This window comes from Canis lupus, chromosome 33, assembly GCF_011100685.1.
Source record: "Canis lupus familiaris isolate Mischka breed German Shepherd chromosome 33, alternate assembly UU_Cfam_GSD_1.0, whole genome shotgun sequence".
NCBI lineage: Eukaryota > Metazoa > Chordata > Mammalia > Carnivora > Canidae > Canis > Canis lupus.
This window is the reverse complement of record NC_049254.1, coordinates 1748848-1766668: the sequence shown is the minus strand read 5'-3', so window position 1 is coordinate 1766668 and position 17821 is coordinate 1748848. Positions and strand designations below refer to the sequence as shown.

Genomic DNA, 17821 nt, shown 5'->3' with positions numbered 1-17821 from the left:
CCTACTAAGGCACAAGCTACCACGTTTTTGGGAGAAAGACGTGTTATTGCCTAGCTTCCACCTGAAAATGTAATTCTGAATTTGTCCTTGGAAAGAAAATGTCATTTCTAATTGATGGTGGCCAAAGAGAACCTACATCAGTCAGAGGGCACAAGTTGAGAGTGCTTCCAATGTAGTCTACCTGACTGGCTTATTGCCTTGAGAGTTCAAAATTCAGTTTAAATAATTGAATCTTTTCTTTCTTTTTTCGTTTCTTTTCAGAAGGACTACCAGTTTTTCCACACTACCAGCTGGTTGGCATTCCTCTGTTCAACTAAATGATTAAGAATTAGGACGAGGAGCCATCCAGATGTATTTCGGGTGTAACGGCCATCCAGTGCTCTCTCAGGTAGATGTCTTAAAAAAGCTAAAGAGAAATAAATGGTCAGACTCATCTGGAAGGGGATGGATGGGTGACCTAGGATTCAATTGGTATTAACTAAATAAAGTTTTGAAAAGCCATACTGAGACATTTTCTTTCATGTGAAACATAACCACAGAAAGTTCTGAAAGAAAATTATGATTAAGTTTTCTCCTTTCCTTATTCTTTTTTGTATCTAAGATGTTCTCTCCTCAGGTGCCAGGTTTGTTGCTCTCCATCTTCATAAAATCACTTTCTATTCCAATAGCTAGAACCTCACCCTTTCTCCAGTCATCTACTCACATCCAACCCTTTCATATAAAGGATCATTTGTAAGAGCAGCAAGGGCATTTCTATAAAACTTCCAGATCCCTTCCATGTCCTGAGTTTTGTCCTGTATGGGCTACTGTGGGAGGACTCCACAAGCAATGGACAACCAAATGGTCATTATCTTTATGGTGTAAGACCAGGTGGCTGGACCTGAATCAGGTTGGAATCTTCTTCTTTTGTTTTTTTTTTTGTTGTTGTTGTTTGTTTGTTTGTTTGTTTGTTTTTGGTTTGAATCTTCTATGCCCCATTTTGGCTTCACAGTCAAGGAGGTGTGACCATCAAGCCAGCTAAGGATTGTCCTTGGGAGAAAGAAAGTAGCATTTCGTCCAGGAATGGCTAGAGCAGAATCTCACATTTTCAAAAGATGTCTGTGTGCTTCCTCCACACCTTGCTCATCATCGTCACCCAGGAAGTGGCTGATGGAGGATTAGTTCTCTCTGAGATGACCAGACTCAGTGACCAAACTACCTTACCAAGCTGTGGACAAGGAAAGGGTAAGAAAGCTAAACATCGGAAATTTTCATTGTTTTTGAGAAGATAATTCCAAAACTAAGTGATACCAGGCGCTGCGGGATGTCAGGGAACGTGGAAAGTCCATCCACGTAGACCAGTGAATATTTTGATTCTCAACCAATTTTTCAATGGTTTTTTAAACAAAAAGCAAACCATTGTCTGAATGAAGAGGGTCTGAATTAGAGGTGGAATCTTTACCCTTGCTCCCTGAGAGGTCATCTTCAAGCCCTCGGAATATTCTACCCACTAAAAATATCTTTGTTTGCCTGAGGGTTTTGAGTCATATTTATGATTTGCGGTGAGGTCTCAGGGCCGCGAAGGTCGCAGTCAGTCACCTGAGGGGCCGGAGACTGTGGTTGGCCATTTGGGGGGCCAATCCGATTTTTTGGCTGATTGTAGTACGCATCCTGTCCCTAGAATACTCCAGAACTGAGTCTAACCAACTGCTTTCAGTGAGTTCTTCTAGTGAGCTGGTGAGCCAAACAGTAGTCTCGAAGGCTGCTGAGCCTACAGCTGTGGTCAGAGGTGAGAGTGCTCATATGAACTGTGCCTCTTAACTTTGCAGGTGGTGGTGGAGGAGAAGGGAGGCTGCGGCCATCACGGGACTCAGATGAGGTCAAAGGCCAGAGGGTTGATGCCCGAGTGGACTGAAACAGCCAGCCTGTAACCTAAAAATATGCCTGGCAACGATGAGGCGCCACCAAGAACCCTGAGGTGAAGGTGGCACGAGGTCCACGTAGAATGCTGTGCATCGGCCTTGAATTCGGCCCACCGAGCAGAGTGAATATTTCCATTTTTAAACATTGAGATATGATTGACAAACAGAACACTGCATTCGTTTCAAGTGTTAACACCGTGATTTGACATTTGCATACATTGCAAAATGATCACCATAATAGGTTTACTTAACATCTGTCATTGCATGTAGTCATTCAATTTTTTTTCCCTCGAGATGAGACCTTCGAAGATCTACTCCACTAGCAACTTTCAAATATGTGATATAGTATCACTGACCATAGTCACCAGGCTGCATCTCGTATCCCCACGACTTATTCATCTTATAACTGGAAGTCTGTACCTTGTAACTCCCTTCACCCGCATCGCCCACCCCTGTCCCTTCATCATTGGCAACTATCAATCTCTTGTCTGTATTTATGAGTTCAGTTTTTTTTCTAGCTGTATTTTTTTTAAAGGATTACACATATAAGTGAGATCACATAGTATTTTTCAGCTTTGATTCTACATAGCTGGTGCTGAGGCTGGAAAGCTTGAGTAGCCCAGTGGTTTTTGTTTCAAAAACCATAGAAAAATTGGTTGAGAATCAAAATTTTCACTGGATCTCGCTTAGGTGCACCAAGCTTTTATGGGAATCTCTGTGTGTTGAAGGCCTGACAAGCCAGTAGCTTCGACTCATAGGGGGATAAAGTGTAGGGGGATAAAGTTTCCAGAGGGAGAGTTGACTTGACACTTTTCCATGTAAAGTTGACTTACCAGTGGAGCCAGGCCTAGTGTGTTTTTGAGCATTCCAGGTCCCCTCCCACCTTCGGAGCTATTGAGTGCAAGCTGCTGACCCACTTCTAAATGGGAATATCAGACTGCGGCGTCGTTAGGCCTCCCTGGGTTGGGTATTTGTTTTTGGCAAGAGCTCATCGGTGAGGGGATAGCTGCTTCCAAAAGGACTGTACCTAGTAGCCATATCCAGGAGGCAACAGGTGCAGAAGCACAAGGGTGTCTTCAGGGCAGAGGCGGCTTTCTACTGCACAGTGTCTCATATACAAGATCAGATATTTGTATCTCAAAGGGATCATTAAAGCTATGGGGTTGCAAAGATCTAGAGTGTTCTACAGCTGGCTGGATAGGTTCCAGGACAACTTGCTGGTTTGAGCCCCACTCAGAGAATGCTGACCTGTGTGCATTTGTGGATACGAAGAATGGAGCAAAACGCCTGAGTGAGACCGCACTGTCTCCGATGCCTAACATGTCACAACATGATAATTCTCCTTTTTTGTCATGGAAGATCCAAAGAAATAGTAGGTTTTCCTTGATTTCTGGACGCACTGAGCATTGTTAGTCCACCTAAGTAGTCCTAATAAATTACGTGGTGTGACGGCCCCTCTGTATTTTTGTCAGGGTTTATTAGCCACACCTGCCGAGGAGGTGTGATGATTGGAAACGTAACTGCTGACTTGCCAACCAACAGAACGTATTCTGTCTAGTGACAGCTTTGGACATTAGAGGGCAGAGGCCTGCACGCTGATTTCTACCTGCCCATCGGTAGAAAGTTCCAGGAGTGTTTGTCCCACTAACAGTTCTTTCACTGTGTCTCTTCACTGATTGAGAGCCACCCATATGGCACTTATGGGACATGAAGTTTAAATATATAACACATCAGTCCTACTGTACGTTCGGGTGTAAGGACATCAGCAGCACATTGAACTGACCCCAAAGAATCCCCCCAAACCATCATGTTAGACTCCACCCCCTCCCACTACCCCATGCACCCCCCTGTGAACTGTCCAAACAGCAACAGTGGAATTCGGACATCTTCTTGCCCTGGAAGCCCTGGGGAGGATGGTGAGTTGGGTGCCTATGTTTAGCAGTCATGGAAGTCCGAGTGTCTCCTGTCCCTGAAGCATCCCAGCACATACATGAATAGGTGCCGATGGTTTTCAGTGCCTCTTGAGGACAGGGAAACCTCAGCCTGCTGCTAATTTTCTTTCTCCATTAACCAGCTGAGGTTAGGGTAGTGAGGGGAGTGAAGAACGGAGGACACAGAGGGAGAGACTGTGCCACATTAGTAAGCACAGCACGTCCACTTTTGGTTTCAGGTGGTGCAGGAACTGAGAAAAGACCTCTAGTGTTTTTACCTGCTCACATGTCTGAGTTCATCACTGACACCATCAGTTTCAGCTCGAGGGACTCCTGGACCCACAGCTACAGACACGTTGCCTCTCAACTGGGGTAGCGACGCTTGCTGCTGGGTTGTGGTGATCGTATCCCTTCCCCCTCCTGCCTGGAGAACAGTGACCAGGCATCACATCACTGCCGGGGCAACTTACATTCCAGTCTACTTTTCCTCAACCGCTCAGCCTATTAGTATTCATGAACAGGTAGGAGAGTAGGGGACACTAGTTTCCTCCCTGCAACGCCCCCTCTCCCTGCCTTTGCTTACTCCAGGCAAGAGCATTCTTTCTCAAATCCTAAGGAGTCCTTCTATATCCTGAACACGGGCCTATGAGGCCCTTATTCTTTTTCTTCCAGAAAGCCATGGCTCTGTTAACACCTGATCTCCATTGATGGAAGCTACTTGCCAACTAATAAGTGAGCTTATCGGGTATTCATGGAAGATACGGGAGGACATGAGACTCCAGGTCAGAAACAAAGGACTCGTATCACTAACAGCACATCAGGAAATATGAGCCTCACGTTTGCAAGGCTGTACTTTGCCCCATAGCCCACCAAGTCCCATGGGGGTGATTTTTGTCACAGCTGAGAAACACTGAGCTTAGGGACCCTGAATCTTTTGTAATGAGCTACAAGAAATTCAGAACAATCTTTGCCCTAGAAGAAGGCGTTACCTTCTAAGGACAAGCCGCGAGTGTAACACTAAGGAGGTTGGACTGCATCCCTAGAGTAAGAAAACCTTGAAGGTTTATAGATGGAGTTATGGCACCACCACTCTGCATAGGCTGAGCAATATTTATTGACTATTGTAAAATAAATATAAGAAAGTATTGGATTTAATGACAGTTGAAAGGCGAATGTGATCATACTTGTAAAATGTACTAAGGGGCACAGTCGAGGCAAAAGAAAACAGTGGAAGACAGTCTTTCCAAACTAGAGGGAAACATATAGGTGTGAGAGGAGCAGAAAAAAACGACAACACCTGTTTTAAAACTTGTTTACTGGAAAAGTAGCCGACCAATGTCGTGTTGATGATTATATCACTTTGATAATGATAAGAATTTATTTATGAAACTTTTAAGAATAAACTTGTTAAATATTGTAAGGTAAAGAATGTGCTTGGCTTTCTACTCTCCCATTTTATTTTATGCATTTGTGAAGTGGCATAGATTGCCCAAAACTTTCCTCATTACCAATGTTACGCATGTTTGAGGTAATCTCCTGCAGAAACAGAATTAACATTTGGACATTTTTTTCCTGTGTTTAAGAATCATGACTTCAGTTTTTTTATGACTTTATTTTTTTTATTTGAATCTAATGAAAGTAGAATGACACTATTTGTTATAAGTTCTAAGGTTTAAACAATTTACACCAAATACTCAAAGAATCACCAGGAACTATAGCTTTATTAAATTTGAAATCAAATTTCTAATCTATCAAATATTCACAAAAACTATACCTCTGTTAAATTTTGAAGTCAAATATCTTTATTTCTATACTCAGGGGCTATTAACATTGGTGTTAGAGGGAAAACTTTTTATATGGAGTAATCAGTGGCTTTGTGCAGAGATAAAAAATACAAAGAATCCTTGCAAATAATTAAACATCCTAATTCTGGATAGTCTTTGATTAATACATTGGAAGGCAAAGCACCTCCAGTGTCTTGGAATGTGGCACTGTGATAATACTGCAGCTGATCCTTCATTGTTCTAGCTGAAGATTAATTATCTCCCTTCCTCCTATAATATCCGTTTAGTGCCTTATAAATTGGATCCAGCTATTAGCACCATTCATTTATTTCCTGTGAAGGTACTGGAAGCTTTATCTACTTGAGTGTTAGATTTAGTATTGCTTTTCATTTCCTTCTTAGCTAAATACATGTTCTTCTCAACAGCTTTATTCTAATGTCTTTCCCTCCCTTCACAACTCCCCCACCCAGAGACACAAACACAATACGCACTCATAGACTAATACAAAAGAGCTTTTCCTCTTTTCCACAGTAGCTTTATAACAAATTTATTGTATTTTTCAGGGTTGAGAGAAGCATCACAAAATGAGGGGAAGATCCTGACTTTTAGCCTCTGGACTGTGAGGTTTACAAGTTTTTTGTTTTTGTTTTTTAATTCCTCCCCCCTCTTGGTGGGACAAGATGGCTCTGGTTGGCTGGAGTTGGGTATTTCTCCACCGCAGGTCAGTTAGGCTGGGATAAAACCCACAGCTTGTGAGACTGGGGTTAACTAGTCTCCCCTGAGATCAGGGCTTGTTAAGAAACAAGTGCTCCGGTGTATTTCAAAAACAGTACCTTTTCCCCAACCACTGCTGGCAGCAGGAGGGGATTTTTCTCTGATATTTACTGTGAGAACCTGGTTGTGCTCCTGGAGGTAAGACTCGCAAAAGCATGGTGACCCCCTGTGACTGGGTCCCCCTGGAGTTTTTAACTCTCTGACTTGTCTGCACGGAGCCTCCAGCTATTTGTCAATTAAGGTCCAAGCTTTCCTGCTCCAGCTCTGTTTCCGGAGGCCGCTTCGCACGACTGCAGGAAGCTGGGACTGCCTGTGTGCACTTGCTTGTCTCTCCAGTCTGGAGAGCAGGGGTTTTCTCTGTGTCCTCAGGCCCTTTATGGATCCAGGAAGAGTTATTGATTCTTTACTGCACTTAACTTTTTATTTGTTGTTGACACAGAGTGATTTCTTAGCAACACATGGTAGTACAAAGAGAGACATGCGCTGGGCTTCAGAGGCTGCCCATCTTCTAAATTTAGGCAGGTATGGGACATCCAGCTAGTCTAGGTATAGTACTTCGTGGAGTGCAATTTTCTCATCCTATTTCTGTGTTGAGAGGTAGGGGAATTAGGGTGGTAGGACAGGGCAATAGGCAATCGGCTCGGCCAAGGGATTCACACTTCTAAGACATCTTATCAGACTGCTGCGTACCCTTAAAGAGATGGGGAAGGTGAAGGTGGATGTAGCTCTTAGCCTGGCAAGACTAAGCCAGGGGCCCAAGCCCATGGCCAAGAAATTGAAGTCGTCTTCAGGGTAATTCTGGACTTGGACCCTTCAAAGTACAGACAAGATACAAAGGAAAGTGCTGGCTTATTTAGTAGTGTCATTGGTGGTGTTGGCTAAAATGAATATTTGTTCAATCTTTGCAAGATAGAACTCTTTTCTGAGCTTAAAATATTATAGAAGAAAATGTAATATGCAAGCTCACCCACCAAAAAAATGGCATTGACTACAGAAAGTCAAAATCCATTGTAGGCTTCTGTTGCTACTGCCTAGGTTCCTTTGACATGGTTAAGCTAAGACATAATCAACTATGTCCAAGTACAACTAGTCCAAGTACGTGGGCCTGGATGTCAGACTAAGTGGGTTCAGATAATAGCTCTAAGATCACTAGCTATGTGATTTAGGGTAAATCAGGTAAATTCTCTGTGCCTTTATTTTCTCTTTGATAAAATAGGCAAGATAATTTGCATTATGAGGATTTACACAAGCTAAAAAATCAAAGTACTCAGACGAGCACTCACTCGGCCCATTATAAACATTTAATAGATGTTAGCTGTTGCTGTTGTTATCTAACGTTAATACTGATACTGTGAGATTTTCTAATCATTAATTCCAAGCAGACAGCCTTAGTTCACCATTATTGAGAACACCATCAAGCCCAACAAAATGGAAAATATGAGCTGGTGATGGTTATTTTCTGTGTTGCAGGCTATAAAACTTCTTTTTGAAAAACATTTAAAAGAATCAGTGTGGACATCCATAAATATTTGCTCATCTCCTTACTGTCCTAAAGAGCCCGAGTGTCAGGTCCCTTTCCTTATGACAATGGTGGACTGATTGTCCCGAAAATTACTGCTTCTCAGATAATTTGGTAGTTCCTCATTGAAACAGTTGAGTTGATTTTCCTTCTCCCTCTGGTTCTTGCTACTCATTTGTAGAGAAATTCATACTTTAAAGTTTATTTCCCACTTTGGTTATGGATTTCTGTTCTCTCTTTGAGTACTTTCTCTTATTTGGCAGCAAGATATATTGAGGTCCAACAGGGCAGGGGTATTGTCTAGTTTTATAGTTTATCCTTTTGTGAGGCTGTTACTCAATTTAGAAAATAAATTGCATTTTGTGTGAAATGCTACAGGGCAAGTTTGACCAGATGACCCAGATAGACTTCTATTGTTTAATGATGTGCTTTTGGTTACTGTCCTTTTGGAATGGAAATATGTTCTATGTTTCTAGTCTGCAATGGACCATCTTACCATTTTCAAATACAAACCATAGAAATAGGGAGATACAAGAAAACACATAATCAGAACCTACAATATTTTCTTATGCTGCTAAAGTTTCTTTTAAATTTTAGACAGTAAACTGAAGATTGATTTGGTTATGCTGACATATGTTATTACTGTATTTACTTTTTCAAATAATATACTAAATGGAAAAAGAGACTTTCCCCTTTAAGAATTTAGGAAGTTAAATAATTTAGGAACCCGTTATACAAATTTAGGAGGGTTTTTGTTTTTTTTTGTTTTTTTTTTTTAGGAGGGTTTTTATATTAAACAAATCTTTTCATTGCTGGTCTCAAGAGAAAACATGGTTGGGGCTTGTGGAGGGGAGAGACCTTCAAGCTTTCAAAGTTTTAACAAAATTTTAGCATTGTTATATGCATAATTCAGGAATAATCCAAAGATGTTAGAGATATTTCTCTTTCTTGAGAAGTCACTGTAATCTTCTGCAATTTTTTGCATCTACACTCTTTCTAGTATGTTATGATTATCCAATGGGATGCTTGGTGTCAAGTGGAAACTTGCCATAGTACTGAGAACAAAACCATGTTCAGATTTTTCGCAGTTTGGTCAATCATTGGATCTGTCTTCCTTTCCATATAATACATGATTTTTATTTGTGTTGTGTGAAAAATAGTTACATTAAAATACTTCCAGGAAAGTCATGAACTTAATGAAAATCTCCAGTTAATGAATTGCTTATCAATTTTTTTTTTCATTAAATTGCTTATGTCTCCAATTGAGAATGGTATGTTGAAAGAAGATATTTTGGGACACTATTTGCATTTAAATAAGGTTTGAAGTATCTGGAAGGGAAACTGAGTTTTTCAAATAAAAAAATCCATACTAGGGATCCCTGGGTGGCGCAGCAGTTTGGCGCCTGCCTTTGGCCCAGGGCGCGATCCTGGAGACCCGGGATCGAATCCCACGTCGGGCTCCCGGTGCATGGAGCCTGCTTCTCCCTCTGCCTGTGTCTCTGCCTCTCTCTCCCTCTCTCTGTGTGACTATCATAAATAAATTAAAAAAAAAAATTCCATACTACTCTGGAAAGCAGAGAAATTTGCTAGTTTTTAAAATTTAGAAAACAATTGTTATGACTATTTCTTTCTTCCCAAGGAGATAATTTAACATTCTTGTACAATAATGAGGATAAAGAATCCTACCATTTCAGTTAGTTAACCAGATTACATTGAATACATGAGGCAATGTTTTGTTTGAAAATGAGAAGAGTCTGATACCAGAATTTGAAAGATTCTTCATGTATTCTTACTATAACACAACATTTCAAGCTCTAACAAATCAGTTTAACGATAATGTAATTAACTTTCAGTGTGAGAGAATTTGCAGATGGTGCTGAAATTCTAATTTTATTTTACAGAATGGACTTATAGTGATTGCTGAGTAGAAGAACATTTTTTTTAAATTAGTGCAAAGCAGAGAATTAAACGGGTTGTCTTGATTCTATTTTTCTTTGACTATATAAACATTGACCTTTAAATGATTAGTTTTATGAACTTTTTATTGCCAATTTATAGAGGAAATCTAAAAACTGATTTATTGTCAGTGAAGTGGGGATTAAACACAGGGACATTAATAACTATTATGTATAATATTTTCACCAGGGAAGATGCGTTCAGCCTTCATCAGATAGAAATGCATCTCAATTAGCTAAAACATTGAAGTGGGGAAAGAATCCCAAGACCGAAAGAGCCAAATGTCTGGGAAAGAAGATGATAAACTTTGCTATAAAATTATTACCTTCCTGGTTTTCAGTTGCAGCGAGGAGGGACTATCACATTCCAGTGATCTGAGACACGGACCCAGATTCTCATTTGGTAACACTCAGCGGGAGAATTACGCTCCGTGTGTAAAATTCAGGGTGTAGAAGCATAAGCACAGTTATTAGATGTTTTTCTCCTGGGTAAATTAACTCGCTGGTCATTTAAATAGAAAAAAAAAAAGATTCTTAGAAACTATTCAATAGCAAATAGACTAAAAAGGTATTCCCTTATAGCAACGACGTCCACTTCCTTCACGTTTACTAGTTGACCCCACCTTTCCCTTCTTTAGTAGTAGATGTTCCTATACTCACTTCAGTTCTGCAAATGAGACTCCCACCCACTGGCCGAAGCCAGTAATTTAGTTCAATGAGATTGTAACTTTAGATTCAGGAGGACACCTCTCCTTGCTCTTACAGTTCTACGTTCAGACAAGCTCGACTGCAGCCATCTACGCTTTTTGAGAAGCAAGTGTATCAGACTAGTGGATTTCCACTTGGTGAAATCAGGGCCTGCAGCTTAATTTTCAAAGCCATACATTTTTATACTCAAGAACATTGGAAATTTCTTCCTTTGCACTTTTTTTTGATTGTTATAAATTTTATTTGAGCAGTGATACTGTTAATTGGAGGAAGTAATGGATACTGTGTTAGTAATTAGAAAATTTGGTTCTAATTCTAGTTGTGCCACCAGCTGACTTTTTAACATTCTTCAATACACTTAATGTCCCTCGGCCTAATTGTCTTCATTAGTAGAATAAAGAAGTTGGATAGAATGATCACTTTTGGCTTTCACCTCCTGGGTTTGCACCTGCTGTGCCTTGCTCCAAAACCGAGGTTACCTGCATCGAGAGATTTTGAAGTTTCTGGACAGAACTTTTATATTTATTATGTATTTCTTACTTATTATACTGTATTCATTTCCTGATTGTTGTGTACTTTGTGATGTACACAAAGCTCATATTTCTTATAGCTAAATCGCAAAAGCAGAAATCTGATGATCTAAATTCACTCCACAACTATCTTAAATCCACTGAACAAGTGTCTTAAGATGCATTGTTAAACAAAATAGGCGAAGATCACAGCTTACATTTCACTGAAAAGAAAGGTAGACAAGAAACAAACAAAAAACCCCAAACCCCCCAAAAACAACCCACCCGGTGATGCATAAGAAACAAACAAATATACACACGTAACATTATATTAGAAATTGTTTCATGTTATAGGAGAGGAAAAAGCGCAGCCGGGGGGGCCGTGGCGGGTGCTGTGTGGGGGATGCTGTGTGAATCGGGGCGTCGGGGCCCAGCCCGGAGAGGCAAGGACCGAAAGAAGCCTGGAGGGGGGGCCGCGGAGAGGGAGTGGGGGGGTCCCACAGGGAGGGAATGGGGGGGCCCGTGGGGAGAGAGTGGGGGGCCGCGGGGAGGGAAGGGGGGCCTCGCGGGGAGGGAGTGGGGGGTCCCACGGGGAGGGAATGGGGGGCCGCGGGGAGGGAGGGGGGCCCGCGGGGAGGGAGTGGGGGGTCCCACGGGGAGGGAATGGGGGACCGTGGGGAGGGGGGGCCGTGGGGAGGGAGTGGGGGGGGTCCCACGGGGAGGGAGGGGGTCCGCGGGGGGGCGGGCCCTGCGCAGGGACAGCCGCGTGGGGACCCCGCGGGGGGCGGGGGGCGGGGGGCGGGTGGCGGAGGGGATGGTCCCCGGTGGCCCAGGGCCCAGGCCTTCCTTTCTGCCGACGCGGGCCGGCGATCCCACCCGGCTCCTTCCGGCGACCCCCGGGCGCCCCTCCCGCGGGCCTGGGCCCCAGGACCCAGGCAGCTGCGGCCCGAGCGCCGTGGGGGGACCGTGGGGCGGGGCCGTCGGGCGCACCCGCGTGTGCCTCACCCTGGAGGGCGACCCGGGTCCCTAGGGCGCTCCATGTCCCCCGCGGCCCCTGCCCCCCCTTCCCCCGCCGCGCACAATCGATGGAGAGAACCGTCACCCTTGACCTCACCTGCGCTCGGAAGACCTGGTGGCGCCGGCACGAGGTGAGTCCTCCCTGTCCCCACTTGGCTCGGGGCCGCCCCCGCCGCCCAGGTCCGTGTCCAGGTCCTGCGCCCCCGCCCCTGGCACCCCCGGCCCTCGCGCCCCGGCCGTGGCACCCCCGGCCCTGGCACCCCCGCCCCTGGCACCCCGGCCCTGGCACCCTGCCTTGGCATCCCCGGCCCTCGCGCCCCGGCCCTGGCACCCCGGCCCCTGGCACCCCGGCCCTGGCACACCGGCCCTGGCACCCCGGCCCCTGGCACCCCGGCCCTGGCACCCCGGCCCCTGGCACCCCGGCCCCTGGCACCCCTGGCCCTGGCACCCCGGCCCTGGCACCCCGGCCCCTGGCACCCCCGGCCCTGGCACCCCGGCCCTGGCACCCCCGGCCCTGGCACCCCGGCCCCTGGCACCCCGGCCCTGGCACCCGGCCCGCGGCCTCCCCCGACAGCCTCCCTCCCGCCGCCGCGGGCTCAGCCCCCTGGGGATAGAGCGCAGGTGACAGGGCCCCTAAGGCTCGGGCCCCTCACTCCTCCGACGCTGTAAGAAGCAGCCCTCCCAGGACGCGGAGTCCCCCTCCTCAAGACACCTGCGGGCGCCTGGGCCGAGGCCTCCCGCCTCCAGAGCTGCGCTCCCCGTGCAAGCCGGCCGGGTGGGCGGCTTTTGCTGAAACAAAACCCTCTGCGTTTCCAAGATTATCTTACTTCTTGCTTTGAGAATAATTAAGGAAAAATTTTAGCTTAGAGAGAATTTTTTCCATCTCTTTCCTGAATTTTTGTTTCCGTAAGTGACACAGTGATCTCTTGCGTATCTTTGTGGCTCTGTGCTGCTCCGTCTCTTCTCTCTTGTTTCTGAGAGCCAGCCGTCGGGGTGTCATCTCCGAGGACGCACAACAGCCTCATGGACTATGATTCTTAGGAAACTAGTGACTATCAGAGTATCTGAGCCCTAGTCCCGGCTGGGTCGTGTAGCGCAACATGGAACAAGTATCAATTAATCTGTTTTCTTGATAGAGTTTTTAAATTGCTAATGACTTTTCAAAGGATATTTCTTCTACAAAAGCAACTCTTTATTATTGTAACTAATCCTCATAAGAAACATTTGAAGAGAATATTAACGTCATCTGCCTCTAAGCTAGATATTAAAGAAAACCCTGACTATAAGGTAATTGATGCATTTTTTAAAAGAACAAAAGCTATCTGCCCAATATGAAACATTAAGCTATTAAGGCTGTACATGAAATAGTTTAGTGTCTAGCACAGGTTGACTTACACTGGATCTTATTTCAGAGGCTCATCAAATAGCGATTTAATTTTTTCAGCAGAAAGAAGCCCAGAAGTTGACAGTCTAGGTACAGTGCTTGCACCCCGCCCTCAGGGATCCAAACCCCTATTTTTCGGCTCCGCCACATTCTTATCAATGTTGTTATTCTGTATTTCAGAAGTTGATTTCTCCTCCGCCACTGCCTTCCAGCCCTCACATATAGTTTCTGCATCTTTGGCAGGAAAAAGGCAAGGGAAGATGACAAAATGACATGCCAACTTAGTCTCGCATTTTCATTTTCATTTTTATTTTATTTTCTTATTTTTCTCACTAAACTTTTGTTTTAATGGGTCTCAAAATTCTGTGGTAGATTTTTGGTCAAGTTGTTGCCATTAAAAAGTTCTTATTTTAAAAACTAATAACTTAAAACTGCCACACGCACATACAAAAAACAAATGGCCCACAAAACCTCCTCCTTTCCTTCTGAAGGTTTTCCGGTGCATCGTTATCAGGAACAGTCTTTTACTATCAGACTGAAGTGGCCAATTGACACAAGCCGTTCCGGGACCTGCTGCCTCCGCGGATTAAGCCTGCGGTGCCCCGGCTCGCGGATAACATGCGCTCGGCCTCCGAGCTCCCGGGCAGCCCCGCGGACCTTGCGGCTCCAGCTGCCTCTTGTCCACTGCTTTGATGACACCCACAGCCACCGTCTGTCTCATGTCACGAGCAGCAAAACGGCCCGGAGGAGGATGGTCAGAGAGGCTCTCAACACACGTAGGCTTGCCAGGGACCGTTTCAACAATGGCAGCATCCCCAGATTGCAAGAACTTGGGACCATCTTCCAGCTTCCAGATAGAATGACGATCTATCTTCTCTTCAGCTCAGCAAACTTGCGAGCACTGTGAGCCGTGTGACAGCCCAGCCCAGGCGCATACCCAGCCCTGACTTGGCCTGGACGGGCCAGGATGATCACCTGAGCCGCGAAGCCAGCTGCTTCCATGGGTGGCTCATTTTTGCCGTCACCAGCCACGTTGCCACCACGAACGTCTTTGACAGATACGTTCTAGACATTGAAGCCCCCATTGAGTCTCCAAAAGAGCCTCACTCAAAGCTTCATGGTGGATTCCGACAGGCTTTACTTCAGTTGTAGCACTGACCAGAGCAAAGGCCACCACCATGCCAGGCTTACGAACACCAGTCTCTCCTCGGCCCACTGGGACAGTAGCAATACCACCAACTGTGTAGACGTCCAGGAGGGGCCGACGCAAGGGCTCATCAGTTGGAGGAGCTGGCGGCAGGGTGCAACCCAGAGCTCCAAGCAGTGTGCTTCCACGGGCACTCCCATCGTCACTGGGGACTTTCCATCCCTTGAACCAAGGCGTGTTAGCACTTGGCTCCAGCGTGTTGTCACCATTCCAACCAGAAATTGCCACACATGCTACTGTGTCGTGGTTGTAGCCAGTTTTCTTAATGTAGGTGCTGACTTCCTTAACGATTTCCTCATATCTCTTCTGGCTGTAGGGTGGCTCAGTGGAATCCATTTGGTTAACACCAACATTTAGTTGTTTTACACCCGGTGTGCAAGCCAGAAGGCCATGCTCACTGGTGTGCCCATCCTTGGAGATACCTGCTTCAAATTCACCAACACCAGCAGCAACAATCAGGACGGCACAGTCAGCCTGAGATGTGCCTGTACCCGTGTTTCTGATAAAGTCTCTGTGTCCTGGGGCATCAGTGATGGTCACATAATACTTGCTGCTCTGGAATTTCCACAGGGAGATATCAGTGGTGATACCACGTTCACGTTCAGCTTTCAGTTTATCCAAGACCCAGGCATACTGGAAGGAGCCCCTTCCCATCTCAGCAGCCTCCTCAAATTTTTTGATAGTTCTTTTTTCGATCCCACCATGTTGGTAGATCAGATGGCCAGTAGTGGAGACTTGCCCGAATCTGCGTGTCCAATGACGATGATGGGAGTCTTTTCCTTTCCCATTTTGGTTTAGGTTTAGCGGTGGTTTTCATGACACCTGTGTTCTGGTGGCAAACCCTTTGTGAAAAAGTAGTCTCGCATTTTTAAAGAGTTTTCTGGAATCCATACTTAGAGATTTCTGCTGAACTTTCATTGGTCAGAAATAGAAGACAGGCTGTGAGGTATAATTGTTTTCAGCGATTCTAAACATCTAATTTCTGTTGGTTAACAAAAGAAAGGAAAATAGACATCGGGTAGTATGATGGTTAATTTTTATGTGTCACCTTGGTCAGGCTATGGTGCCCAGGTGTTTGGTCAAATACAAGTGTTGATGTTGCTACAAAGGTATATTTTAGATGTGGCTAACGCTTAAGTCAGTAGACCTGGAGTAAAGCAGATGATCTTCCACGGTGTGAGTGGGCTTCATGCAGTCAGTTGAGGCCTTAGAGAAGACAGGCCTCCTGAGAGGAATACATTCTGCCTCCAAACCCAAGACTGCGAGCAAAGTCAACTCTTACCTGGGTTTTTAGCTTGCTGGCCTGCCCTGCAGATTTTGGATTTGCCAGTCCCCACAGTCATGTGAGCCAACTTCTTAAAATAAATTTTTCTTTATCTACATATACAGCTTATTGATTCCGTTTCTCTGAAAAACTAATTTGGGCACTGAGAGTGGTTCTAGGAGAACCAAATCTTAAAGATAGTTTTCCAAATTGATTTTGACATTTCTGGAATTGGTTCTCTAATCTGATTAGATGTAAAAGCATTAATGGCCTATGTTTTCAGTAGTAAATGATAGTTCATGGTGTGATGTGGCAAAAAGACATGCAAAATATCATCTGGGATGCTCCTAGTCAAATACTTAAAGAAGGCAAGCATTTGGGTGGCCACGTATTTGATACCTTACAACATTTTTGTCAAACTAACAAGTACAATCAAACTAACAAGTATAAATCAGCTGGTTGCTCCTAATCGTGCTAGAAAAAGTAGGGAAAGAAAAGGATGAGCTCGAAGATTTGAATTCCCAGGCTAAGCACCACATAAATGATGTGAAACTTTCTATGTCTTCTCTGGCAGAAACCTTTCTCTCCTGCAGCCACAGAGATTGCTGAGATCCAGACCCAGGGTCTCATCCTGCTACTGCCTGAATGACAACACAAACTGAATTCCAAGTCTCATGGAACATGTCTTGGTAAAGCGAGGGCATTGACTGGGAAGGAATGAAATCCTTCAGGAAGGATTTTTTTTTTTCCTGCCGCATGAGATTATTTTATTAAAAAACTCAAAGGAGCAGAGTGTGGAACACTGTTTGTCAGTCTCCAGCCGTGGATCTGTGTGCATACATCCGCCCACATGCCCACATGATCTCTTACACCTGGGTTAGCTCAGACTCCGGCTGTGGCTCCATCAGAAAGTGCAAGGCCCAGGCCACGAGCTGGGGAGGAAGCCTGACAGCTTGGACTTGGGCACACAGGGAGGTGCAGGGTGGCTCGTACTCATACTGGAAGGCGGAACCATCACGATGCCTCTTTGGAGGGTCCCAAACGGGACTGGATTCCAGGGCTCCTGTGGCGTTTTTTGTCCTTGGAGAGTGATGCCAGTTCTTGAGGGGCAACCCTAGCTCCTTGAACTCCAGGCTGGGTTTCTGGGCCTTGGTCACAGTGGCCTGATGTGGGCTGGATACATGGCCAAGGGATGACAGACTTGGGGTGCAGCTCAGGAGTGGGGAACTGGGTACAGGGTTAGAGTGTGGGGAGCCAGGGGGCAGGGGGCCATGGGCTGAACAGATGGCTGGTACAGCCTGGGAGCTGCTCTTCTGCACTAGGTCTGAAGCTGCCAAGGACAGGGCAGGCAGAAGGCTGATGCTGGCACCACTTTCCTCTGAGGACACGTGGCTGGGTAAAGCTGGGGTTCCTGAGGAAGTAGGTGAGGAAGGAGAGATGATAGTCAGCGATAGGTCCTGCAAAGCTGGGTCTGGTGGGGGCAGCTCTGGAGCCTGGGCCCTGGGGCCTGGGCCCAGAGAGCTCAGAACTCGCTGGTCATTCTCCTGAGATGTGCAGCCAGGAGCTGGGGACAGTGTACACAGCTTCTCCCGCAGCCCTATAGCGGGTGGAGGCCCAGCGGGTGAGTGGGGGGCGCTGTGCAAGGGCCTGTCAACATCAGAATGGAGCCATCTGGGAAGATCCTGATGAGGCTTCGGACAATGAACCTCTAATAATCCTGAGTCTTTTTTGCCTATAGATCCGGCCGTTCCACCTCCACCTGGGGAGGCTAATGCTGATGTGCCCGAGGAACCCCCAATGGCCTCCTGTAAAGCAGTTGCCCTGCAAAACATTGCAGATTCTCCTTACGACCCACCCGTCACAGCCCC

General features: G+C 45.6%; 1 protein-coding gene, 1 long non-coding RNA gene and 1 pseudogene across 2 annotated transcripts; 1 reads left to right on the top strand and 2 right to left on the bottom strand.

Annotated features, from left to right (window-relative positions):
- Positions 1 to 259: 259 nt before the first annotated feature.
- Positions 260 to 5155, top strand: LOC111093703. The gene is made up of 3 exons (XR_005383024.1): positions 260 to 388; positions 992 to 1224; positions 1809 to 5155. It is a non-coding gene; the product is annotated as an uncharacterized LOC111093703 (long non-coding RNA).
- An 8439-nt stretch (positions 5156 to 13594) lies between these two features.
- LOC106557517 lies at positions 13595 to 15477 on the bottom strand (annotated as a pseudogene).
- A 1221-nt stretch (positions 15478 to 16698) lies between these two features.
- On the bottom strand, positions 16699 to 17610 carry LOC100683357 (adrenocortical dysplasia protein homolog). The gene is given in 3 exon segments (XM_038583247.1): positions 16699 to 17497; positions 17499 to 17585; positions 17587 to 17610. Coding segments are annotated over 3 exon segments (789 nt in total). The 3' UTR covers positions 16699 to 16819.
- Positions 17611 to 17821: the final 211 nt, after the last annotated feature.